Genomic DNA, 27894 nt, shown 5'->3' on the forward strand with positions numbered 1-27894 from the left:
GGGGAAAAACTTTTTTTCAATGAACGAATAAATTGCTTGGGGAGCGATTCGAATTCAGACAATAGATTGTTGGTCAATTGATAGGGGGTGTCTCAAATCTTTGTATTCCTCCCCTTGTATCTACAACTGAATAGAATATCTTTGCAATGAGTACTCTTTTTGCAACCATTAAATTGTAAACTTAAAGAGTTTCTGATAAAAGAGAACCCTTAATTTACCCCAATTGTATATAAATCCCCTAGCTTTCCATAGTCAGACTAAGACACCCCCTTAACATTAATGATTTTGACAAAGGAACCGGGTTTTGGTAAGGGCAACTCGTGGAAAAGACAGGTCGATGAATCATGGTGAACTCGTAATCGTAGAAATGTGTAAATACCACGTAACGCTGACAGTGTTCGTGCTCGCCACGAAGTAACAGAATACCGATTCGTTCATTCAGAAAAATAATTAATCGTACCCGTGATCAGCGATGTGCAAAATTCTAAATGAAAGATGAACAATAATTTCGTTACATCTCGCCTTATAACTAAATTATTGTGCCAAATCGATACGAACGAACATCGCGAATAAATTATCATAGGTATGGCTTATCGATTATCTATTATTCGAGTAAAATTCTCCCATCTCTGCTCGTGGTGACCAGTATTCGAACAATCGTGGCACGATCGTCGATCTCGTCGAATGATCGACAAAATTCGTGCTGAACGGGACTCGGGGAACGAAAAATGATATATTGAACGTCGATCGGAACCCATGCTCGAAAGTGATCGGTTTCACGAGGAAACGGAACACGTAAATCGCAGCGGGACGGTGACGTAACAGAAAAACGAAGCAACGGAGTCGTCGCATAAATTATGGTAATGAAACGCGTCAAGGAATACCGCCCGGGGACACGTAAGTCTAGTTTTACTTTGGGGTATTGCATTCGTCGTGGCGATTTTAAAAATTCAAATTAACATCAACATTATTAGGAATAAATCTCTTAGACGTATCTGCAATCTCGACAAGCTATATACAACTGATACTCCAGCCCTCTTGAGTGTATACTTATCTATAATAATGATAATAGTGCAATTATTAGTAACAACTATTATCTGTAATAATAGTGAAATACGTATTTCATTATTATTACAGGTAAGTGTACAGGATGATCGATCATGGATCGCGAATACAGCTTGAAATTAATGTACAGTACGATACAAGCAGTTTTTTTTATCGTAAAGAAAAGGAAAAGGAACAAAGTCGTTTAATATTTTCTGCAAAAAATAGGAATAATTCTAATCGAGTAATTAAAATTAGCTTATCGGATTTATTTGTAACCTATTATCGTGAAAAGTTATCTGCAGATAGCAGAATAACCATTCATCGATCCGCAAAAACATAAAACACTGTGCAGACGTCGATGAAAAGAGGTCGAAACTAAACAGATTAATCGTCCGTCGTGTTGTAATTCGCTTCGCTGCTGAAAACTTTTAATTGCCAGCAATCAATTTCTAATTAATCAGCTTTATCGTTCGCTGGAGATACAGATTTTGTTGTAGCAGAATTTTACTGGTTTCGGAGTTCAGATTTTACAACCAAATTGTTATTTCAGGATTAATGTACGACGCTATCGCCACCATTCGGTTGAAATATGGTTTTAATATGATTTCGAACGTGAACGCACTTTTTATCGAGAGCTATCCGACCGTAAGATATTTTTAGTGGGAATATAACAGCTCGTTGTCCAAAACGAAACACGCGTTTCTACGTTGATCCCATGTACCACTGATAGAAACTATCGACTGGTACCATAATTATTATTTGCTGGCCTTTTTAATCAGTAAAATAAATACAGTGTCTCGTCTATCTTGCTCGCATTAAATATCTCTGTAACAACCATTACATGAATAAATTTGTTTTCTTATGATCCACACCACCGTGTTAATGAAAATATGGCATCCCTTTAGAAAAAAAGTCGATAACCTTGAAGTTTCATAAAACATGAGTAATAAAAAAATATTTGCTTATCATAATATTTGCCCCAATCGAACAAACGATATTTTTACGGAAGCACAACCATGATTTGCATAATGTTTCCTGACAGCAGGAATAAAAATAAATTCTGCACCGTTCTGGAATAATGCATTTCGCGGAGCCCGTTCTAAACATCCTGCGCCATTAAATTATGTTTTCGCGCGTTCGTGAAATCTGTATCAGAGGCGAAAATAAATCGAAGACGTAAATCGCTGGAAACAAATCTAAATCTGGTCTATGAGAATGTACGCGATAATAAACCAGACTGTGAAAAAGAAAACAAGCAAGAGTATAAAAATCGAAAAAAACGTCTGGATCGATTCAGTTTAAAGTCAAGGTTCCTAATCTCGTAGCAAAGAGAGGCGTAAGTACGTAACGTGCACGGACACCGAACAAATAAACGATATTTTCAGGCGTTCATCAGAAGTATGCGTCGGAATCGTGTTATGGGACTCCGCTGAGAAAAACCCGCAGTTAAAATGGAGTTCTGCAAAGGATACGAGTTTCTGCGCGTGTTACCAAGGCCCGCGAGGCGAATCGTGTGGAAATGGCGAACGAAAAATGGCACGATCGCGCGGGTCGCCGAAAACGATCCCACCGACGACTGTCTGATCGAGATTATCAACATCTTCGTTCCTACGATCGCCATCCTCGTCGTCCTGATCGCCAGCCTTCGACTCAAATGCTACAAACCACGCAAGTAAGTCCGTACGATGAACCACGAAAGCATAAATTAATTTGTAGAGATGGTGTTTAAAAGCAGAAAATATTTGATTTATTTATTTATGGAAATGAAACTGATACGTCGATGGACTCTGATTGCGAGGTACATTTTGATTCGAATATTTGCTAGATGAGATCACTAGCAAATTACGATGAAACAAAAATAAAAATTCTTGACTTCGCGAACGATCCGACGTTAAGAGTTAAAGATAAATGCACGATTTTTAGTAGCAGGGAACGTATTTAGTCCGACGAACGCAAGTTCGAGCACGTGTTCAATTTATTCTGTAAGGAGAAATGCTAGTTGAAGACCTTCGGGGATTCCCCAGAGTTTCAAGTGGGACAACTTTCAATTAACGAAATGTTCCACGTTCGCTTTGGGATGCTCTATGATCCAGACTAGGACCACGTCCTATTTCGAACAATTTGCTCCAATTGACAGAGTTGGGCGTTACTTCGACGAATCCTCATCAAAGACCATTGTTCGAGTGAAATTTTATTCTATGTCTGCGTAACTTGCGGCTGATGTCATCCGTGTTTACTTATTCGGTGCGATAAGTCACTGTCCCTGGAGATTCAGTAATTAGCACGCGAGATGTTCTTGCAACGTATCTGTTTTTATTGCGTTTGCAAGATCGGGCAAATATTTTTAATCTGGTTATTTAAGAAGGAATTTTTTCACAGAAATAAAGAGTTTTTGAGATGCCATTATCTTCATAGTTACATTTTCATGTATTTATACAAAAACGAACTGGATATTTTGCCTTTGCTCGAACTACACCTCGAGCACGAGGAACTAGACGTCTCGTTGCTTCGAACGCTTAGAAATACAGTCGTCTGTCAATAATGAAAAAGTGTCACATAAATTCAGGTATGCAAATGGTTGTTTTACGAGTCACAGACATTGACATTTGCACATTAGCAAATTCCAGCAGTCTAGCAAACGTGTAAAGAATATTTGTATCGCTCGGGCGTGTCAGTAGAATGCAGACGATCATAGTCAGACATAGAATAATGAAAAGAATTCTTCAAACGCTAAACCTACAGACATCTTGGGAACACCAGTGTTTAGAGGAATTTTTTCAGCATTCCGATTCTTTGTTTTCGGCTTATCAACCACCCCTTTTGCAAACAACCGATCATCAACCAAAAGAATAATCGTTTCTCGGAAACTTGGTCGATTGTTTACTCGTGTTAAACAATGACTATGCTCTCTCCTTCCAGGAAACGGCGTAAAATATCCACGTTACATTTCTGACGAGTCTTACTTCTCCCATCATTCCACCCACGATCAAAATTTGTAGAGAAAGAATTTCTTTATTTTTATCAGATCCGTCTCTATAGGTAACGAACGTCAAAATCGAGATGAGACCGAGGTCGGAGACCCTAATGAAAACGTCATTGTTCCCGGAAACCGCGAAAGCCACAGAGAAACACCGCCCAAGTGCGTCGTCCGAGAGGCTCGAATTAATTAACCGAATAATTTACAACACGTGTACTCGCCAGCCACATGCTCTTTCCAAGTTTGCGTCACTCCGACCATTCTGGGAATTTCGATCGACTCGAATAAGATGAGCACGTGTGGTTTAATACTGTTATTAATAACCTCTACTGTTTAATTTTTAAGAATTTTGAACTCCTGAGTGAAGTACATTATGATCCACGTTTGGATCAGCGGGCAATCAACCTATCGAATATTTTGTATAGTCAAAACTATCATGGACATTTTAATATAAGTTCTTCGGAAATTAAGTTACACAAGATTCGCTGGTAGATCAATGGCCGTCGTCTCGAATTCGATCGGACGTTCCTAACGAACGCTTGATCCCGACCAGGGGATTAACTCGCGGGCAATTTCTAGGGATCAAGGAACGACTCTAGATCCGAACGAGCAGAAGTTGTCGCGCGACGAGTCCCGGGACGATAAATTATTACACGTTCGAGCGGAACGGCTAATTAATTTCTTCGAGCCGGACGACTGTACGCGCGCCTCTCCGTAAAAAAAAAAAATAAAATCGAATTCCCGTTTCATAAACGCGACGCGTTCGCAATTACTCAGACATTAATTTCACGATTTTTGTCGAGATACTATTCACAATTTCTGGATCTTACAGATCTCGTTTCTTCGGTACTTTGATCGATCACGAGCCGCGACGCGAATGACAAACTTCGAGTCAGGCTCGCTGGTTAGATTCTTGTTAACGCATTTATCGTCCAGGACGATTTTATCGGGATCCTTCTACTGAATCTACAGCGGCGGGATTATGCATAAACAGGGAAACGTTTATTTTCGAATCCAACCGTCAGCGACGTCATGAAATTTGTTTTTATTCGCCTGGCGACGAATTAAATAGAGTAAACATGTTTCTTTTCCGTTTGAATAGCAAAGTGATCTAGATTAATCTAGAATCTTATTCTCGTTGTGAAGAAAAAGAATTTTCTTTTGTTTTGTTAGAATCGTCGGTGAACTTTTTCCGTTTCACGCGACCAGGACATTGTTGTGCATGTTGCTTCTATTGGTACTTTTCACGGAGCTCTGCGAGTCCTTTCTGACGACCATTTCGTTCTCGTCGATCCTCGCGATCCTCGCGGTCTTCTCTTGCTGGATCCTTCATCGGAGGACCGAGATCAATGGCGGCTACGGGACAGTCTTCACGGCCGGAATTCTCGCCGCGATCGGGTTGTCGCGAGCGTGGAAATTCACCATTTTGTCCGGGTAAACGTCCAACAAATATTTGTCCATAATTAATGCGCATAATATCGAGATTTTAATCTGCTTAGGCACGGTCTGTCGATCCAGCATGTTCGATTTGCTACAACAGCCATCACTGCCGTTCTGTGCGGCTCCTTCGCCATCTTGGATTCTTACACGCTTTATCTCACGGTGAGCGACGTTGCTTATTGCTATAATTACACTGACAAATCGATCCACCGGGATGATAAAATTAACTTGAAAATAAATAAAATCACCTGTCTTCCTCGAAACGTTCGATTTTAAATTATAATAGTTAAAAATGAAAACTATCGATCGCTATCTGAGATAAATGAACACCGTTTCATTAAATATCGCATGAAAATGACTATGTTACTTGGAATACGATTTTTTGGAAAACTTGTAACATCTTAATCTCGATCCGCATCGTTCCCGTGTTCTTGGAAATGCGGTTTACAGTCGGAGCGCTTCTTGCTGAAAGTATCAAGCCAGGAATTAACGACAGAGCGGTACAACCTTATCGAGGAAAGCCAGCTACTTCCCAGTAACCTAGCGCAAATATTTGTTTTACATTTGCTCAGCTTGTTTGAATAATAATGTTTATTATCGCGATCGGGCGAGAGTCGGGCTTATCGAGTGATAACCTTACTTTTCCACCTCCGCGGTTCGAACTAGATCGCGAAAATAGATTTTGTAAGTTTCGCGTTTCCCTTAGCTTACACCCGATAACACGAGATTCCAATCTTCTGGATTAATTCTAATACTCTCAGTTTATTGTCGAAAGAATCCAAAGCGTACAACGGTATAATTAGATTCGATCTTTTTTCTAATTTAATTATACGCTGTATCTCGGGTTCTCGAACGTTTAAAATCTGATTCACGGACACTCTTATCGAGAATCGTATTCCCGCTCCATTTATTTCGCTAATAGGAACATGAAAAATATTTCTTATTACCGCGCACTAGGATCTTCTGTGTCCGCCACTGATTGGAGCCTTTTATTATTCGGAATCTAGCCTACATTTCCTTATCGCGCCTAAGTTATCCGCACCAGTGGCAACTTTTCTCACAGACCGATAACGAACTCGTAAAATAAACCTCGGTTCGTTTGTTTGTTTGTACAGGAAACTTTGCACGATGCTGGGAGCAAAACGTGCCATTTTAAAATTAACAAAAAATTTACGAATATCGTGTGTACCCATTATATAAATTGTTAAAAATTTCTTTCGCGTCCGCGTTACGAGACGGTCCTCTGATGGGTCGCGATCCCCACGGCGGAAAACACGCCCGATTTAATTAGGAAATTCTCGACTGGCGACATTTCCTCCTCCGTGCACTCGAATTGGCCGCGAACCAGACAGCATATTTCACGTCTAATTATAATCGCGTTAAGAACACGCCGCTTCGGGCACCCAAGTGTCTTCGATGGCTCGTAAACGCGGGATTCCAGGCCTGCGTTTGCTCCAAATATATTTCACGTGCACAGATGCACACCCGGCCCCTTGACCCAGTAAAAACAAGCATCCGTATCGTTCAACGAACCGTGCAAACAGATCGTTTTAACACTACCTCGTGAATCGGTCTAATTTTCTCTATCCAGACCAGACGAAAGCGAAGATACTTCATCAGGCGAGTCGAGGACGCCCGAACCGTCTACAGACACTCCGATTCTACTTTCCTCAACAGGATCACCTTCCATTGGGTAACCAAACTGCTTTCGAAGGGCTATGGCTTCCCTTTGGAGTTGCAAGACCTCGGGGAACTCCCCCAAGAGGAGGCCACCGGAACACAATTCGCGAAATTTCGAAGAATTTACGAGGAACACAGGGTAAAAAATTTAGAAAAATTATTTTTAGACACAGAAGTAACGAAACGAAAGAAATACCATGGAATACTCTTGGCCTTACAAGGGTTAAAATGATCTGAAACGCGCCAATCGAGTCTTATTAAAAAGCAAATTTCTTAAATATTCGTTCCCCGTAGAAGGATAAAAGGAAATTGTCCCTTTGGCGATGTTTTTGGAAGCAAGTATGGTTCCCCTTCGCCATTGGAGGCGTGCTGAAACTGTTAGGCGACGCCGCCACCCTCGTCGCTCCAATGACGATTTCTCGGATCTTGGACTACGTTTCTGCCTCTCAAAATGGCACCACGAGTCATCGCTTTCGGGTATCAAACGCACTAGTTCGTAGACTTCGATCTGACAAACTCTCGTCCAAATCTTGGAACATTTTGCGACCTTTCAGGGCACCATGACGTTCTCCGAGGTTCTCCAAAATGGCTACTTCCTCGGACTGCTCGTGTTCGTCTTCGCCATTCTGCAGAGCACTCTGAGCCAGGCCTCCACCCACATTCTCTGCGTCGAGGGGATCCGATTGAAGACTGCTCTTCAGGTACACACTCGACGCTGAACTCGACTCGACTCGAAGACTCTCATTACGATTTGGCATCGCAGGCGTTGCTGTACGATAAAGCTTTGCGTCTGTGCTCGTGGAGCATCGACGAAGAGGAGAATCCACAGACGGACAAGGAGAAAGAGCAACACAGGGGTTACCGAGCCGGTGACATCGGGACCCTGACGAACCTCATATCGGAAGACGCTTACAACGTCATGAGCTTCTTCTGGATCGGACATTACACCTGGGCCATCCCGTTAAAGGTAACTGGAGGATCTCCTTAAAGCTTCCATCGTTTGGTGATTCATTTGCTGACATTAATTTCAGATCACTGCTATAGTCTTCCTGCTCTACACAAAGCTGGGCGTAAGCGCGATCATAGGTGCACTTTGCTGCATAGCGATAGTGACGCCGATGCAACTGGTGCTTGGGAAAAAGATGTCGGGGAATTTCAAATTCGTCGCTGTACGTCTATTTTTCTTTCGTAAATCCAACAGACCCAATTTATTTTCTTTCGTATTTCTACCCAACAAGTGCAAGCGTTGAATTAATTGAAGGAATTTACATAATCGAGGAAACTTCTTTAGAAAGGAAGCGACTCCAGATTGCGTCTGGTGAACGAAGTTCTTCAAGGAAAGAGGCTGGTGAAGCTCAGAGCCTGGGAGGACATCTTCGAGAGGAAGATAAGGAAAACAAGAAACGACGAGTTGAAGATGCTGGACAGAGATTCCTTTTACTGGACCCTTATCAGTGAGTTCGACGTTTCTTTCTTTCCTTGCAAGATAATTCTCTTTCAATTAGAGTAACGAAGGAATGATAAAAATTGCTCTGTGATTAGATTTTCTTACCCACGCCTCCTCGGTTCTGATGACGCTCTTCACTTTCGGCGCCTATTTCTGGCTGGAGGAAAGAACCCTCGACGCTGGAAACGTTTTCGCGAGTTTGGCTCTGTTTTCCCAGCTCACTGTACCGCTTCTGATCTTTCCTGTCATGATTCCTATCGTCATCAACGCTATGGTGAGCACAATTCCATCGACGTTACAAAATTTAGCGATAAATTTATCACTCTTGGTCGTTTCATTCAGATTTCCACGACCAGAATGGAAGAATTCCTTCAGCTTCCAGAGATCCAGAACGTCCTGCCGGATCCTGGCGACAGAAAAATGGACGTCGAGAACGAATCGTCTCGGACGAACTCTGTGGACGAGAGTACTGTGAGTCGAAGTACACTGGAGAAAATAGATGTAGATTCGATAGGGGTTGGTTTGAACTTCGAATACTTCAAGGTAGAAGCCACGAAGGTGCACAGCACCGCGACTTTCGGATCGCTGGACAACATCGAGGAGGACGAAGAGGATGGCCAGTCCTGTTGCTTGAGGGAATTCAAGCTCGACATAGATTCTTCCGTGGACACGGTGTTCGAGAACGATTTGGATATACCGGTGCTTCGAATGAAATCCTGCACATTTTGGGGCACGGACGAGTACCAGCTATCGATCGCTGGCCTCAGCTTTCCTCGTGGTAATTTCACTTCCACTTGTTTTCTTGTTTCTATTTTTTATATTGTTCGAATGAACGAGTCCCAATTTCGTCTTCAGGTCAATTGACTCTTATTGTCGGAAAGACTGGCAGTGGAAAGACTTCTTTGTTGCTGGGAATGTTAGGGGAGATCCAGAGCACCACTGGAACGATCGAGTGGTCCAAGTAAGCGATCCCAAAATTGTCCATCGTTCACCAATGTTTCTTGAATATTTTCTTAACGAAACGTTTCGGAGTCAGAGGTTCGAGGATCGCGTACGTGGCTCAGAAGCCTTGGCTGTTGAACGCTACTTTGAGAGACAACATCCTCTTCGGATCAGCGTACAGATCGCGGAGATATCGAAACGTGTTGAAGGCTTGCGCCCTGCAACCGGACGTCGACATACTTCCGGGCCACGATTTGACACGAATCGGTGAAAAGGGAATAAATTTGAGCGGCGGACAGAAGCAGAGGGTGACCATAGCCAGAGCTCTCTACAGCGACGCGGATGTCGTTATCATGGTTAGTTGAAATCGATACGAAAACTTTCACGCGATGATACTTCGATGAATATTTCTAGGACGATCCACTGTCCGCGTTGGATCACCAAGTCGGTCGACAGATCTTCGATCAAGGAGTCAGAAAGCTTCTCCTGAGAAGCGGGCGCACAGTAATCATGGTCACCCATCGTTTGGAATTATTGTCCATGGCTCATCAGGTATGCTGATCGATTTAACGCAACGTAAGTACAGTCGTGATACATGATAAATAATCCTGAACGTCCAGGTGATCGTTATGGACGGTTGTCGAGTTCGAGCCGTGGGCACGAAGTCAACGATCGAAGAATCGGACCCGGAATTGGCGACCGAATGGAGGCAGGCTGCAACTAGACAGACTGATGAACGTCGTAATCATAGAACTGCCAAGGACAGGTGGTCTCTGGTTAGACTGATATCTAGGATCAGTATTAACGTGAGGAACAAGCAAACCAGCGACGGATCGTGGATCACTGATCAGGATGCTCACGTAGTAAGATCTTTCTTCGATTTGATCGCCTCGCGTGATTTCTCTTTTCATTATTTAGAAACAGAGCACATTGTTTCCGTATTTCAAGCTCTAAACGCGGTTCAGAATCGTTGTAATATGAAGTTACAGTTCTGTGCGCGATTATGTTATCCAAGTGACAAATGTTTCCTCCCGTGAATCCAATTACTGAAAATGGCTACCGCCGTACGGTTAAATCGATAGAGCTCGAACTATAACCAAAGTTGCAAATCTTGATCCAACAGGCGATTGCCTTGGCCGTAATTGATGATCTGTTTCCGTTTAACGATCGATGGTTTGTTCAGACTTGGAATAATCCTTCTTTGCTAGAATCCACCTGTCTTCGTGCCGTTGAGAATGCGACGAGGCAATCTTTCCGGATCGAGATACCTGGCCCCCGATCTCATGGACCTTCCACTGCCCACGGAGGAGTGGAACATCGCGAAAAAACCGTGCAAATCTTATGCAAACGCTGTTAGGTCCAGCAGCCTTCAACCTCGAAGACAGCCACCGCTCGTTCTTAGACAAAACAGCACTCCGACTATACTCGAGAGTCAACACGTCGTTTCTAGGTAATTTAGAATCTAATTTACAGAACCGTGAATTTTCTATCGATCATTACATATTCTACTTTTCCAGGAAAAGGAACAATACTTTCGACAATGGACAGCCGAGCAACGTTTTGAGACAAATATTTTCTGGCAGGTTGGTCGCTCTTATTATGGAACAGAATATTTTTTTAATAATTTTTTTTATAATTCACAGAATTGCCAATGTACACCCTGACGAGACGTCGTCCAACAGGGAAAAAAGTGTCCTGCGTAGGTTGATACCATCCAGTTCCAACAGACAGGTTCATTACAGTGTCAAGAAGTATGACCAGTTATAACGATAAATTTCTTACTTTATTTTGTGGTAAAAAGAATTGAGTAAACATTACCAAATAAATTGTGCATTAGGGTCAACCAAAATCTAGAACATGACCATTTCCCGATCAAACGATTGCTGTTGAAGGACTCCAGGGAAACCGACGAATTCGACGAACAAAAAAAGAGTTAGTAGACGATCGAAACGGCCTCAAAGGGGAGACAGAAATATATTGAAAGATTGTTACAGAAATTTATGGTATGGAGGAGCACGAAGATTCTTACGAGGACAGAAGCGGAATAGTCACGAGAACGATTTGCATGGATTACACGAAAGCTGCTGGTTGGATACCAGGATTAATTTACATAGGGGTTGCAATTTTCTGTCAGGTCCTTCGAGTTTACACGGACCTTTGGCTGAGTCGATGGACGGATCAGAACAACGAGAATTTCGGCCAGGAAGACCAAGATGTAACGTTGATGACTGTTTACATTCTTCAAGAATAGATAATCGATGAGACCATTTAATCGATATTGCGATATTAGTTTAACTAAGTTCTAAAGTACATCGTTGTGGTTCATTTCAGACACTGTTCTACTTCAAAGTCTACATAACCCTTTCCATGGGCTCCATACTTCTATCTTTCGTATGCAACGTCGTGGGACAATGGACGGGAGCCAGGGCGAGGAGAAAGTTACATGAAGAAGCTATTTCCAGGCTACTGAGAGTGCCAATGTCTTTTTTCGAGCACGATCCCGTTGGTAAAATTTTGAACAGATTCAGCGCCGACATGGGTGTCATCGACAAAGTTAGTAACTAACCGATAAACGAACAAATATCTCGCGTTTACGATAAAGGGATAACGTACAATTTTTACATTCCAAAGAAAATATCCACGTCCATCCAAAGATTGACGTTCTTCGTTCTGTTGTGTGGATCCGCGATCATAGTGAACGTGATTATATCACCGTGGTTCCTCGTCGCTGCTCTTCCCACGTGTGCTGCCTATTACATGGTTCAAAGATATTACAGACAAAGCGCGAGACATTTGCAAAGATTGGACGGCAGGTGTGCAATTATTTTTTAGTATAGTCCATCTTAAATTGCAGATAAGAATGTACAATAACTGGATTTCCACTTACTCGATTTCAGCACTCGATGGCCAATCGCCACGCACTTCTCTGAGACCCTCTGCGGCCTCCCGACCTTGAGAGCGTCGAAACAGGAAAACCGCTTCGTGGAGCAGGTGATGGTCTGTCTGGACACCAACACGAACGCGTTTCTGCTTCTGAACGCGAGCAGTCGATGGTTGGGAATCGCGCTGGTAAAGTATACTTCCCGAATCACCGTGAGGTCCCAATAAAATTGATTGACCGCTCAAAGCCACTGACGCGCAGTCCCCACGCGTTACGAATCCGGAGACCAGCGAGGCCAGAGACCCACAACCTCCTCACACTCCTCCATACTTCTCGAACTGTCCCGACTTTGATCGACGATGCCTGAATCCGAACGGAGGAACCCATCTGTAATAAAAATGGAATAAAACGAAACATAAATTTCACAGCATTTTTAAAATAACCAGTTCCAGCTCGCGTAATCTTGAGTGGCCAATTATGTAATCTCGTTTCGGACATAGCCAATGTTTATGACGAACAATTTTTAGGACTACCTAGGCGCAGTAATCGTGGTCACGGCAACGTTTGCAGCGTTAATTTCCGCACAACTGTACCCGAGTCGCGTGACCCCAGCTCTGGTTGGTCTCGCGATTAATTACACCCTCCTGGTACCGATCTACTTAAATTGGGTGGTGAAATTCACCGCGGAGATCGAGATGTACATGGGTAGCGTGGCGCGAATTTCCGCGTACAGATACGCTCCTACAGAAAACTATCAACAAGAGGGTAAACGAAAAGTTTCTGAAAGGATTCATCGATGTTTCTGTCTCAACGACACCTGGTGCACCTTTTCCAGGCTTCCAGGTTCCGGACGATTGGCCCAGGAGAGGCCAGATCACCTTCGAGAATGTTTCTCTGAGACACGATTCGCAAAGGGAACCAGTTATCTCGAATCTGTGCCTGAGCATTCCAGCGGGTCAAAAGATCGGTATTTGCGGGAGAACCGGAAGCGGAAAGTCTTCTACGGTGATGGCGCTTTTTCGACTGCTGGAGATCACTCAGGGACGCATTCTGATCGATGGCGTAAACGTTAATCAGATTTCTTTGACCGTGCTGCGCTCGAGGCTCTCGGCGATTCCTCAGGACGTGATCATGTTCAGTGGCACTGTTAGGTAAATTCTAATTAACCGACGAGTTCGGGAACTTCCGAGTTCGTGGCGAGTTTCCCAACTCTGTGTAACGTTTGGCCAAGTGTTTGAGATGGGTAAACGTGCACTGTCATCGACGTTTTCAGAGAAAATTTGGACCCCCGTTCGGAGCACGAGGATCGAGAACTCTGGGATGCTTTGGAAGTAGCGCAGATCAAGGACGTTGTGGCTTCGCATACGGAAGGACTCGGTGAGTGAAAATTTAAAATCAGCGAAATATTTAATAAATATGATTCTTGGGGTGAATAGATTTCGAAGTGCGCGAGGGGGGTGAAAATTTCTCTTCGGGGCAACTTCAGCTGCTCTGCATGGCGCGCGCGATCCTCCGGAAGTCCTCGATCGTCGTCCTCGACGAAGCAACCAGTGCTCTCGACGCGGCCACCGAGAAGTCCCTCTTGAAAGCAGTTTCGATCGCTTTCGAGAACAGAACTGTGATTGCTATCGCGGTAACTACGCGTCGATTACCTTAACGCTCTTTGCATTCGTCTCCAAGGAAGAAATATCGTTCGTTTTACGATTATTTTGCAGCATCGAGCGACAGCGTTATTGGATTGCGATCGAATAATAGTCTTCCACGAGGGTACGATCGTCGAGGACGGTTCCCCGATGGATCTAACGAGGCGACAAGCTGGATTTTTCGCGAATATGCTGAAATCCACCGAACAGTATGTTCCTAGGACTGATTCGAAAAAGAAAAGGGATTGCTGAAGAAGATTACGAGTAGCTACCTTTCGACTCGATTGTGAGATTTATTTTTGATAACGAAAATAAATGTGTAATACACACCAACACGAGTCGTTGAATTACTTTGTATATTGTAGGTGTATCAAGAGGGTCGTTGATCGATCTCCATGCATGCATTTCTTAAACTTTTTTCACACCTTTTTAAGAAACCGAATTATTAAACGCCTTCATCGTGTGCAACACATGATTTTAGGAATGTAATTTGTCATTCTTAACGTAATTTATTATAATAATCGCTACACGATTTACATAATAAAAAATATATTTTAATAAAAGACATGGTTTTTAATATTGTCTGCGACTTTAATCTATATACCTTCTATTTGTTGTTCGAAATATTTATCTAGATAAGAATTTCTCCCATCTCTGGATTAACTTTCGAAGAACGCGAGGAACGAAGAACGATCCTATTAGTAACCGCGAAACGTACTCGAAAAAGTACGCTCTTATCGTGGAAGTATAGCTTAGCAATCTGCTCGATAATCTACTGAAAGATAATCCAATGGAATAGTCCATTAGCAAACTGTTTTGGCGATCGTATCGATCGTAGATAATTACGAGGTTACTTAATGTGTACTGGTCGCCTAAATTGTGTCACTCCAAGTTCTTTGGTTCTTTCGTTTATCTAATGGTGAATGTATGAAATGACTAACGAAAGTACAGATGAAAGATTGACGAACGATATTCCGTTTTCTGCGTTCTATAAATACGTTAAGCCATCGTTATTTTGATTAAAACCACCACGAGGCATTTTAAACCGTTCCAGTATGATCGTAAACCATCATCGTTACTAATTAAACAGACTCATTTCTCGCAATAAAACATCCATAAGAAATAATATTATGCATTCATGAATTACGAACTCAGTTTATTAGTGTGCAATTTAATTACTCCTCTGGCGAAGGAGCAATTTATAGTTTGCCTTGTAAGGTGCTCTACGAAAGACATTAACGCGATTTACGTGCACGGTCTCTAAAGAACTACTTGACCAGTCGACATCAATTAAAGACAAAACTAAAAGATTAGAAAAGAAAGTACTTCTTTTCTTTCAGAACCGTTGCAACATTGAAATGGTATTTTATCAATATTTCTTCTATTTTTATATTATCTCAAAAATATCGATGGCTTGAGGGCATCTTTCGTGTTTCGAGAGTGCACGCAGAAAAGACATGTTTTTCTTATCGCATCGTGCGTCAATCTAATTAATCAATCAGCGAAAGTACGTGTAAAATTTGAGGAAGACCCGATCTGCACTTTATTCGAAAAAAATTCTCAAAGATGAATCATTTTTCGAAGCATTGCCTATGACGTAACATAAGATTGTCTAATGTAAATATTGAAAATATTTCTTAAAAGCTGTTTGTACATTTAATTCGTGGAAATAAAATTAATTTCCATGAGAAATATCGCCGGTAAGGTAACATAACTTCCTAAATATGCAAACTGGATCACACAGCGAGCATTAATTATTCCCAACAGCATCGTACACTTTCTCAAAGAACAAAAGCCTTCGTCGAGAATACCAGCAGCTAGGAATAAAGAAATTTCACTTCGATCGAACGAACCTTGGAAATAAATCATTTTGTTTCTCATCTGTTTTAAAGTTCTGCCCCGTCTCGGTTTAGTTAACATTTCTACAATTTAATTAAAATGAATTCTTTCGACAGCGACAAGTGCGAATTTTCGCGACACGATTTAGGCAACTTTCCCCTAACAGATACCGCCGGTCAACGTATCGCGACGGATAAAGTGTCAAACGATAATAATTACCAATACCCCCACACACGTCGTATCAACGATGGAAAACGTGCGCGTGTTTTTCTGCTAGTGGCTTCGAGACCTGCCTGTCGATCACACGCGCGGCGTTCGCGATCGAAAGTCCATCGAATCCACGGATCCGTTTCGATCCTTCTGCAGGATGTCGACGTACGCTCAGACCTTCGACTTTCTGCCTATTTCGTCGACGGTTCGACTTCAATGACACCGGGCTACGCTTTCACCTCTCGGTGCCTCCTCCTAGCTGCGCAAGAAAACGCGCGTTAAAAAAAAAAATGAAAGCGCCTCGTTGACTCCGAATTGCTACCATCTATCAGCCGTACGCGTAATCGTGAACCATTGATACGGACAATGAATCTCGAAAGCGGACTCCGGACGACGCGCGTCGACCCAAAACTTTTGTGAATCGACGAAGACCGTTTCAGGAGTTACAAGACACCTTGAGACGTGAGTACTTCCGGCGAACGGTAGCGGACGTCCGTCTTTTATTTTAATTCTAAATCGATAGCTTGTTTTACGAGAATCGTAATTGAACTTTTTGTGCCTCGCTGTTTGTTCGCATTCTCAACGTGTAAATAGACAGTAATGGCCTCTTAAAACATTTAATATATTTTAATGAATACATTTAAAAACGTGCTGTTAACAGAGTATGTTAACAATGGATTAACTACGATAAATATATTTTGTTAAGTAATAATAGCTTTCACAGTGACAGATAGAACTTGACGATTAATCTAGAAAAAAATGATAGTGAAAGGGAAAAGTATCTTTTCCTCGAGATCATTATGGATCCGTGAAAAAGCAGGACACGCGTGATCTCCGGATGAGGTTAGATCAAAAACTACGATTCCCCGGTCAATTACATGAAGTGTATACCGTTTAATTGCAATGTTGCTCGCGGAGACGCGACTCCTTGCGACACACTCGCGAAAGAACTGGAGCGCGAACGTTTTTACTTGGTCGCTGATTCACCAGGTAGCCAGGTAATCGTAATTTTTATTACGTCCACGAAGAGTGAAGCTGTCACGAGCTGTTTGACGATTATACCTTTCTTTTTGTCTTCTTCGAACTCGACGGTAACGAACGTGCACACAATATTTTAGAGTTCATAATTTTATAATCTGTAATACTCGAGATGATCTAGACCACGTGAAATTCCATTCTTCTCTTGAGATTTTATACAAAATCTGTCCCATTGCTTTACCTGTTGTATCTAGGTCGGAAAATAAGTAAACGATGTAAAACGGCGTGTTCGTAGAAACAGCTGCTTCGTCGCGATAAAGGACTGTCAGGTTCGTTGTAAAACAAAGAAAAGCGGCTTAACGATAAGAGACTAGCGTTCCGAAGATAAGAAAATAGAAACTAGGAAAACCGGTCGGCCATCGTTGTCTTCGAATCGCAACGTGAATCAGTGATCGATCGATAACGATCTAACGGTGATTATGTATTATGAACGGTTTCTCGATTCTGATTCTTTTGTATCGATTTCAATTAAACGTCGAATATTTGTAATGATCGCTGACGCACGCTCGATCAAAAAAGCCTATCGATGAAATGCTGTGAAAGATCGATCGAACGTGATTGGAAAACGATGTTCGTGATTCGAGAAGCTCGTTAAGTCTTTAACGTAAACACAAAATCAGCTTTGTCAAGGATCGCTCGGTAACGAAAGGAAACCGAGCGAAGTCAGTAATTCAAGGTCGACTTTTTCTCTTGGCACTTCCACGATACGAGAATGCGGGAAAGCCTTGAAAGACTCGTGGATTATTAATGCAAAATAATATATTCTTGGCCGCGATTGCGATATCTGTTCTTCGTAGATCTCGAGCTACAACGTTTCAAAATGTGAAACAGTTTCGAAGACCGGGCATTTCTCGATGCAATTTAAACAATTACTCAAAAGCAGATCCACCGACCTATTTAACGAAACGAGAGTAGGACTCATTAGATAAGACGACCGTGCGTGTACCTGCCTGTTGACACTGCGTCTCTTTGTTATCGGCTAGATAAGATTTCTGCGTCTTTGTCGAACCTGAGACATCAGTTTCACACGTGAATTCAGCGAGTGCAGCTGATATCGTCCATCTCCCAAAAATTGCATCTTCTCACGCAGTGTTCGATCCACGCCAGAATAGATTTACCCGCGTATTTCTACTGTTATCGGAGGATCCCAGCGTCCGTCGATCTGTAAGTTTAAAAATCTGTGAGTTTAAACACTTCGTCGACCGTGAATCACGGCGTACTGAACAAGAAACATCAATAATAACGAAAAAACGATACGTTATGCTTCGTTAAAGGCTTCCCGTATGCACTGGCGATTTATCGCTTGTATCTAATCGATCAACGGAAACGACATTCGTCGTCAGATAAAATCGTGCCGATAGTGCGTTGCAATTATATTTCGACGAGAGAACGTCGATCTATAATAGATATCGCTTTGAGCGTGCCGCGGTTAGGTTGAGTCCCGTTACGCAATTAACGAGTTAAAGCAGAACCCAGACGATCCGCGAAACGACTAAAGAAACGAAAATATTGACACGGCTGGCACGAAACAATTTATGATCGCAAAGTTTCGTGCTTCAACGCGTAAACCGTGGACGACGATCATCGAGCGAAGCTCGGTGAATTCGACCGCGATAAAGCAATCAAGGTAAACGGGGCAATTTAAAAGGAAATTAAACGCGATAACGAAACGAAAATATTAGCAGGGCCTAAAAATAGGCGGTGTACGTTCAGCCAATGGAATCCGTTTCGCGGGTGACGTCTAACAACCGACCACGTGGTCGTCTATTACGCTCGAGCTAATTACACTTGCGAGTCGCAGCTGATTAAACGGCGACGGTGACTAAAGGCCACTTAAAACGATGTTACAACAATGTTTTTTTTTATGGAGAACAATCGGTTTCGAAACACACGCACGAACGTCGGTGAACGGTCCCAAGCACATGCTAATTATCAATCGCGTTAACGCGGAACGCGTTTTGCCAATCGTTCGTCGGTTTTCTGGAAAACAAAACCGTGTACATTATATTTTAGTGAGTCTCGTGCATAATTAACGTTCGAGAAACAGAACATTCGGCAGATCGTTTCGCTGGGATACAACAGAGACTCGATTCGTTCTACCAAGTATGTAACAACTGTTTTTAAATACAATCATTACAACATATGGATATACGTTAGAGTGTCAAACAGAGTATTAAACGTTTGTGAGTAAATTTATATATCACGATTTTACCAATTATTTTCATTTAAAAGAGAAACAAATAAACTTGAACGTATCAAAATCCATCGTATCATCGTACAAGAAGATGGCCTTTGTGGATAATTAATATTTCCATTCCTTCCTCGAGTACGATTTGCTTAAACAAAAGTACACAGAAGCTTACGAAATGGATATTTTGTCATCCGTAAATGCCAACTCCTTAAGGGGTCATTCTGGTTTATCGGGCCGAAAAGTGAGGTAAATTCTATGATTAGAAAATTCTAATCATTAGTAAATTCTACGGTTAAAAACGCTGTTTTTCTTTTACGTTTCTTTTAACCGCTGCCATTTTGTTATTTTTTAACAGAAATTGTTCGACGAGGTACGGGCGATAGCGACATTCATGCCGATTAAAAATCATGTTCATTTTCTTCTTTCAGATAACCCTGAAGACTGTAATCACCTACGCCAGCAACTTAGGTTTTTTTTTCAGTGTTATATTTACGCTAATAGAACACTAACAATAATAATTGTTTATGTATAACAAAATATTTTTCATAAAGCCAAAAGATAGTACAATAAATACTACATGTATTTATTTCAATATATAAAGTATTTAAATCAGAAAAAATTCATAGAATTTACCTCACTTTTCGGCCCGATAAACCAGAATGACCCCTTAAACAACGTCGATGAAAATGGCGTCGATAGATCGTAACCGAACTAAACAGTGCCGGCGTAGCACGCAACAACTATCGAACGCAATAGATCTTAGCCTTCCCGTAATCGAATCCGCCATCGCGGCGATAATGGGCCAAAGGAACAGATCGCTATCGTTTCTTCGTTAATTTATCGCGTTCATTGCGTCGCATACCTGTCGTTCGCCGCGTTCGACCGGCGATACTCGATGTTGTGCAACGAAAATTACGAAACGTAACATCCTCGCGATTATGTAAAAAGAAACGAAAAAGAAAAGGCAACGGGCGACAAATATGCCGCGACGCTGCCCGGCGATGACGGCTTCAATTATTGCCAATCTTCGACATAATTACCAGCCTCTAACGAGACAGGAAACGTTCCTCCGAACGAACACTGGCGCAGTTAGATGCGATCGCGAACGGAAACGAACGATTTTACAGAATATCGCTGTTTCACGCTTGGTAATCGAACATCGGACTAACGACGAAACGTTCAAAGGGTGAAAATTATTCCTTTTTTTGTATTTTAAATCTCTAAAGAATTGAAAAGTATCGCTTTGCCAACGAACGATTCAAGAAGGCGACACGCCCATTCGAAATTCACAAATAATTTCCACAAACAAAAATTGATTCTGGCAAAAATATTCCCGGATAACGAAGAAGATTATCGTGGGGCAATGATTTCTAGGAACGCGCTCGATTTGCCTGCAACTTGCTCAACAAACAGGTTGTAAATAACATTTGTGTAGATCCTCCTCGCATAACTAATCAAACATCGTTATCGCTCTTTTAATACCGTACAAACCGACCGTGTTCTGCGTAAACGAGACTTCGGTACCACTTCGAGAATCTCTTTGTGTTTTTTTCAATCGTTGACAAATAAATTTTCTAACGATTCTTTCTTCGATCGATAAACTTTATCTCCCGATCGGATTCGAGCTTTCGAAACGAGGAGGTATCAATTAATTTCGCCTCGCGTTGCATACACGTATGCACGTTCCCCATCGTTCCTTCTTGAGTTACTTAAGCGAGAGGCTATAGCTTTTCGCGAACGTGCAAATTTTTTCCGCCAGCCGAACGCGACTGTGTCGAACCAAGACGAACGAAGAAAACGCGATATCGCCCAGTTCACGATAAGATCGACTACAGCCTTCATTAACTTCGACGTTCGTCAACGACAAGCGACTCGGAGATAATCGTAGGAAATTACGTAAAGGAACTGGCTCGAACATCAAACCGTTCGAAACGGACTCGTCCAAGAAATCCTAGAAACGCGAGAAATTTTTATTTCGCTCTTTAGATACACAAAAATTCTGTCACCACCTCTAAACTTGAGGTCCAGATTCTTTATTTATAGTCAATTTTGTTAATATGCAGCATTTAAGACTTCTGAAAGCCCGTAAATGAAAAGGAAATCGGTAACGATGTTTTACATTTCGTGTACACAGTTTTAAAAATAGTGTTTCGAAAAAAACATGTTTAAAGTTTCACGATTGTACCGTACGTGTGTATGGCTGGCGCTAACGGGCCATAAGTTGTACAGTAAATAAAAATTTCGTTGTGGAACCGCTCGTATACTATTTTCAATGCTTCAAAGTTTTTAAGTTCCGTTCCTCTTAATTCTCTATTACGTTGATATGCAAAATTTGCTGCTTAATACCTTACGTGTTCTTGCAGGTATAATTTAATCCATTAAGATTTGAAAAAAACCAGAGTGTCGAAACGTAAATTTAAAAACTATGTTTGATGGCTTGTACCAACTCGTTATAGACGTCGTATAAGTAAAATAAAATTTCGATTAGTATCTACCGTCATTATTTTAATTAAACCCACAGTAGTACCGCGTATCACCTTCACCTTTAACTGTTCGCGTGTTTCGTCGAAATATTACGTTCCATAAATCACATTGAAATATCTTTCCGTTTTATTACTGCCGGGCATTTAATTAGTTTTAATTCGCGCTTTCCCGATTAATAGTCTGTTAACGTTCCCGATTTTCATTCTTCAATCTTCATTTTCACCGTAACAACGAACGGAAAACAGACCGTTGAACGTTCCTAACAACACTGGTATGCAGTTTTAAAAAAAGGACTCTAGTAATACTCCGTTATCATTATCAGTCGTTGTATATACAGATAATGTGAAAAATGAAGGCGAAACACACAGGGTTGTGAAGAAACATAAAAAAAAATAACGAAAATAATGCTCTTGTCTGAATAATTATCTACTTTACGGTAATGGTCTGTTAATAATAATGTATGTAACTTTCAGTAGTCCGTCTAATCAATTATGATATGGAAAGAGTGGAAGAGGTTTATATCTCATCCTTTACTTTATCACACCAACTGTCATCGACATTCTGTACCAAAACTTACTATTAAGCACACGATCGTTAAATAAATAACACAGTAAAGCTGTACTTTCGATTTTCCGCCCGATTTCGTCGCTTCTTCCTCGAATCAAACATGGCGGATCAAGTTCAACGACGATTTCCGTACGAAAAATTCGATCACGATCGTCGAGGAAATTTTTCAGCCTCGATAGCGGCGAGAATATACCCGTCGCGGGAACGTGCTAATACGCCGTGACGTCAGCGAACATTATATCGTGCATCGAACGTGATTAGCATAAGCATGTGACCAGGAGTAGAGCGTGCCGCGTGCTCGCCGCGAGACTTCCGTCAGCGGTGTTTCGACGATCCTCGATCGAAGAGGAGGAACGGAAATAAAGCGTGCACGCGCTCCGGGATCTAGCGTCCGTCGTTCAGTTTCAGCCTCGCGTCGAAGCGTCTCTTAAGTAATCCGTGCAATTACACGTCTCGCGGTCCGCGCCGCCAAATATTTGCGACTATTCGCGGGCAATAAAAGAGACGCGATAAAGCGTTAAGAATTCGTTCGCGAAACCGCGCTCCGTGCAAACGATAAGCGCGCCTCTTATCTTAATTAACGACGATCGTGATCGGGACTGCGACCTGCGGAGAATTCGAGTCGTCGCGCGCGAATCGAATCGAACGGGCCTCGATCGACGCGTCGTCGATCCACGAGAAGAAATAGTTACCGGAGTTAAAGGTGAAATTAACACGCATCAACATTCGCGGGCATCGATTGCACCGTAGATCGCACAAAACAATTAAAATTCGATCGATAAAATATTGGAAGCTAACGACACCGTTATTCTAATCCATACAAGTGTTTCGATATTATTAGATTCTTGCAGGCGTCAATGTCCTGCTCACGGAACGCGTCATGATTATACGATATAGTTTCTATACGTGACAATTTGGTGATTAATGGATTATAAAAGGGTGATTCCGTCGGCGTGTTTCAGGTGTTAAACGACCGTGCTTTCGATATGCCCTGGACGAGGAAAGTATGATGATGTTTTCGTGCTTTCCGCGACCAAGCATCCTGGGACAGAGGGGTAGCATAAAACTCACCCCTCTGCCAGGCACGGAAGATCCGAACGGCGTGATCGGAGTGAGGATAGTAAGCGATTTCTCTTCGTAGATGCGATTTTTTAGCAAAGAACGCTCGGGTGATCGTTGGATTTTGTTCCCTTGCAGAACGGAAACTTGAAGAGCCCGGTGGTGACGAGCTACAAACAATCTGGGGAGCCGGATCTAACTCATGGCGTGGTGAGTAATTGAAAGAATACTGTTTTTATTAAAATTGTGAAAAGAAGGCGCGACCTATCCATCTGTCTGCTCGGCTGAAATGGAACAGTGCACCGTCATGCATAAACCATATGCAACGTGTACCTAATATTCTAATGAAACGTTTTCCAATAATTCATGCAATCGACTAAAGAAATTAGCATAAAATTGACTTTTTAAACTCCCATTAAGGAAAACAAGAAGTTATTAAAGATTGTGTACGAACAGTTTAATGATTCTTCCACCTGTAAAAAACTCACCAAGTATATCTAATACGTAAACAAAAGAGTATGTTAATTAAATCCTTATGGAGGAACGTCAACTAGTGAATAGCGAGATTCTGTCTTTTGCAGATACGATCATTACCTGGCGTCGCGGTGTCCAATGGGCCCAAGCCAATCCTAAACTCCACCGGGAAAAGCAAAGCACCGCCCCCGCCTCGACAAGCCAACAATCATCTTTCGACTCATCACGAGAACGATCAGGAAGATGTCAGAAACTCCGAAAACTCTGATCAGCCCACGCACAATCCCAGGGGCGGTGTCATCGGCAGGACCCCGACGCCACCCTCCGCCCCAACCCCCGTCTACGAAAAGGATACGAAGTAATTTCTGAAAGAAAAATAATTATAATCTAAAAAACAATAGACGATACAATTGAATTTGTAACCGATTCTTTCTGCTGCAGATGCAGACGACAGATCAAGAAAGCCATTTTGGAGAACGAGTTCCTTGGAAATCTCGAGGACAATCAAGTGGAGGCCCTGGTGTCCGCCATGTACCCGAAACAAATACCGCCGAGCACTTTGGTGATTCGAGAGGGCGATATAGGTAACGCCTAATCGATACATATTCCGATAACGAACAACGATCTAAACACTGATCTATCGAAAACACTTCAGGCTCCCATCTTTACGTTTCGGCGGAGGGGGAGTTCGACATCTATCAGGGCAACAAATTCCAGACGAGTTTCGGACCAGGCGTCGCCTTCGGGGAGATTGCTTTGCTGTACAACACGAAAAGGCTACGATCGATCAGTGGTAAATCGCGTTACGATCAAGCAATAAATTTATTCGCGATAAAGGTCTGCATCGAGACGATTGCAATTTTCAGTGAAAAAATTCGGGAAAGTATGGGTGCTCGACCGATCCGTCTTCCTCACTATAATGATGAGAACCGCCCAGGAGAGGGTAGAAGGCAACGTCCGGTTCCTTCGACGCGTTTCCGTTCTCCAGAAGCTACCGGAGCCGAAAGATCACCTGCTCGCGAAGATTTCGGACCTCATCCGCGTGGTACGTCCCCTAAATTCCAATGGTCTTGGTAAAATGTTCTTTTAAAACCTGCAACCATCAAAGAGGTGATACGTTTCTTCTAGGAATTCTTTCCTGCTGGGGCAAAAATAGTAAGGCAAGGAGAGAAGGGCGACAAGTTCTACATAATCAGCGGAGGCAACGTCAGGATCACGAAGGACACCCAACACGACGGCGAAGAGGAACTGGTGGTCCTTACCAGGGGCCAATATTTTGGAGAGAAGGCTCTGTACGACGACGAGGGTGAAAATCGTCGACACGCCAACGCTATCGCGCTCGCGCCTGGAGTCGAATGCTTGACCTTAGACAGAACGTAAGTTCTCTTCCTGGGATCTCGTTACCTCAGCTTCCTATTGAGATAAAATTAAATTAACCTCAGGTCCTTCTTCAACTACTTGGGAGGTCTCGACGAGATACGCAACAAAGACTGGGTGGCGGAGTACGAGAAGCAGAAGAGATCGTTGACACCGAGAAAATGGACCAACGAGTACTCGAAAATCACTCTGAACGATTTAGAGACCAGAGGCACCTTGGGGGTCGGTGGATTCGGTCGCGTCGAGTTGGTCACCCTGCAATCGGATCCCAACAAGAGTTTCGCGTTGAAGAAACTGAAGAAGAGGGTGATGGTCGAGCAACAACAACAGGAACACGTGTTGAACGAGAAGCACATCATGCAAGCCTGTGATTCTCCATTCGTATGCAAGTTAGTAAAATTCTGTTCGATACGATCAAACGAAGTTCAAATAATTTATATTCGATTCTCGTACTCGTGTCTAGGCTCTATCAAACGTTCAAGGACACTAAATACGTGTATTTCCTGATGGAGGTGTGCCTTGGCGGAGACTTGTGGACGTCCCTTCAGAGGAGACGATATTTCGACGACGGCACCGCACAATTTATGGTCGGTTGCGTGGTGGAAGCTCTCGATCATCTTCACTCGATGAACATCATCTACAGAGATTTGAAACCAGAGAACCTTATGCTCGACACTCGCGGATACTTGAAGCTGGTAAGCTTTCTACGAATTTAAATTACTTGGTATTTAAACGTAACCATCGATCATTCTTTCAGGTTGACTTCGGTTTTAGTAAGAAGGTCGGACCCCAAAAAACGTGGACCTTCGCTGGCACGCCGGAATACGTGGCACCGGAGATTATTTTGAACAAGGGACACGACAGGCAAGTGATTTCAAAAATGTCGAGAGAAATGTCCTTTCTTTGACTGATCATTCAACGTTTAAAAGAACTAGGGCACTCCTCTTTGCATCTATCTAGCAATTTTGAACTGATCGAACAATTTGTTTCGTGCTCGAAGGGCGGTGGACTATTGGGCCCTTGGGATCTTGACTCACGAGCTACTGGTTGGCAAACCACCCTTTCGAGGCTCCGACCACATGACCACTTACAACAAAATCCTGAAGGGTATCGAGGTGGTCGGGTTACCGAGTATCGTCAGCAGGAACGCGAACAACTTGATCAAGAAACTTCTTCGTCTGAATCCCTCGGAACGTCTCGGGTACCAAAGAAACGGCATCCAAGATATTCGAGAGCACAAGTGAGTTGTTCGCAAGTAGAAACCACTCAGACCCTGTAACACTACACACGATTTTGTTAACACTGTGCAATGGGAGAACTGTATAACTGTTGAAGAAACTACGAACTTTTTTTAACGAAATTTTGTTTGTGCAGGTGGTTCCACTCTTTCAACTGGCAGTCCTTGCAGAGACTAGCTCTGCCAGCACCGATTGTTCCAACGGTATGAAACGTTTGCGAAATATTTGTGAAATTATACTAAGAGATTACGGGCAGGAAACATAAGACAGTCTTTATTAACTCCGATAACCAACGAATAAAAATGAAATATCGTAAATAATTGCATGACTAACGCTGGAAGACTCTACAATGGAATAGTTAAACCTCGTAATTTTATAAACGTGGTATGCTTCGAGTGGCAAAAGTATGAGACCATCCAATAAGATTGTGCGTATTTTGTTTCACAGTAGATTTCTTAAATAATTTTTGGCAAACTTGAGAACAGGTACCTTATTTTTTCCAGCCCGTCATCGTGACGTGATTCCTTGGGATTTCTATAATTGTTGCTCGATTTCGATGATTTTGATTGTTTCCAGGTACGGAACCAAACCGACACGCGAAACTTCGAAAGGTATCCACCGGATCGCAATATTCCGCCTGACGAATTCTCCGGATGGGACTCGAGCTTCTGATGGGGAAAAAAAATTTACCCGATAACATCAGGTGTACGTGCCTTATCCGTCGAAAGAACGATAAGAGTGAACAAATCGTGGAAGTGCAGTGAAAAGGATTCTTTCAATGACAATCGTTAAATACAAGTCTACCGATAATAGGATTATTGCTACCTTGACCAGATTTAGTTATCATCGACGAGTATATCAAAAAACTTTTAACTGACCTATTACGTGCTGATTAAATTATAATTGCCACTTAGGATCGGTTTGTGTCACGAATTTGATAAAAGATGCTTAATAGTATTTGCTATTGGTCATTCTGCCATGAAAAAATCGAATGTTGTTTCATGAATATTCTCTGTCTCATCAAATTCGTTATACAGGATGTTCGGCCATCCCTGGGATAAATTTTAATGAGAGATTCTAGAGGCCCAAATAAGACAAAAATCAAGAATAATTTGTTAATTGAGGATTCATGAAAAAGTTATTAACGAAGAAGTAAAGAATTTTTTTCTCGAAAGTGGATAAGGATTTCGGAGGTATATTTATTCACCAAAAATGATTGTAATTGAAAGTAAAAATAATTTTTCCAGAACGATATAAAAATTTTTTTTTCGCCGAAAAAAGGCAAATTAGGCCCTCTCAATTTTCCTTAAAAATTCGTTTTTCATTTTTAATTCATTTGGTTGACGCTGTACAGAAAAGT

The 27894-nt window shown here is 42.2% G+C and overlaps 2 protein-coding genes and 1 long non-coding RNA gene across 4 annotated transcripts; 2 read left to right on the plus strand and 1 right to left on the minus strand.

The window, feature by feature from the left end:
* Positions 1-303: 303 nt before the first annotated feature.
* Positions 304-14577, plus strand: LOC122400916 (ATP-binding cassette sub-family C member Sur). The gene is made up of 29 exons (XM_043402672.1): positions 304-2719; positions 5198-5458; positions 5524-5626; positions 7056-7283; positions 7439-7621; positions 7699-7845; positions 7908-8111; positions 8176-8313; positions 8436-8598; positions 8687-8865; positions 8934-9062; positions 9135-9369; positions 9447-9552; positions 9628-9889; positions 9948-10085; positions 10154-10396; positions 10742-10983; positions 11051-11116; positions 11177-11284; positions 11371-11465; positions 11528-11748; positions 11865-12086; positions 12165-12346; positions 12431-12602; positions 12942-13179; positions 13250-13565; positions 13688-13791; positions 13851-14047; positions 14130-14577. The coding sequence occupies exons 1-29, from the start codon at positions 2499-2501 to the stop codon at positions 14307-14309; spliced, it is 5283 nt and encodes a 1760-aa protein (XP_043258607.1). The 5' UTR covers positions 304-2498; the 3' UTR covers positions 14310-14577.
* LOC122400919 lies at positions 12703-22068 on the minus strand. The gene is made up of 3 exons (XR_006259400.1): positions 21831-22068; positions 18091-18306; positions 12703-12801 (listed from the first exon to the last, which is right to left on the minus strand). It is a non-coding gene; the product is annotated as an uncharacterized LOC122400919 (long non-coding RNA).
* LOC122400917 (cGMP-dependent protein kinase, isozyme 1-like) lies at positions 16191-27683 on the plus strand. Of its 2 annotated transcripts, none has more exons than XM_043402673.1 (14): positions 16191-16568; positions 23349-23506; positions 23584-23655; positions 24027-24277; positions 24361-24503; positions 24575-24712; positions 24786-24964; positions 25048-25295; positions 25362-25685; positions 25760-25991; positions 26054-26160; positions 26297-26536; positions 26671-26737; positions 27111-27683. In XM_043402673.1, exons 2-14 carry the CDS (start codon positions 23393-23395, stop codon positions 27204-27206), a joined length of 2211 nt encoding a protein of 736 aa, XP_043258608.1. In that variant the 5' UTR covers positions 16191-16568; positions 23349-23392; the 3' UTR covers positions 27207-27683. The 2 variants fall into 2 exon arrangements, with proteins under 2 accessions (XP_043258608.1, XP_043258610.1); XM_043402675.1 differs by lacking the exon at positions 16191-16568 and adding an exon at positions 22924-23089.
* The last annotated feature ends 211 nt before the right edge of the window (positions 27684-27894 follow it).

Source organism: Colletes gigas, unplaced genomic scaffold (assembly GCF_013123115.1).
Source record: "Colletes gigas isolate AHSC1104 unplaced genomic scaffold, ASM1312311v1 Colletes_gigas_Sc00020, whole genome shotgun sequence".
Classification (NCBI taxonomy): domain Eukaryota; kingdom Metazoa; phylum Arthropoda; class Insecta; order Hymenoptera; family Colletidae; genus Colletes; species Colletes gigas.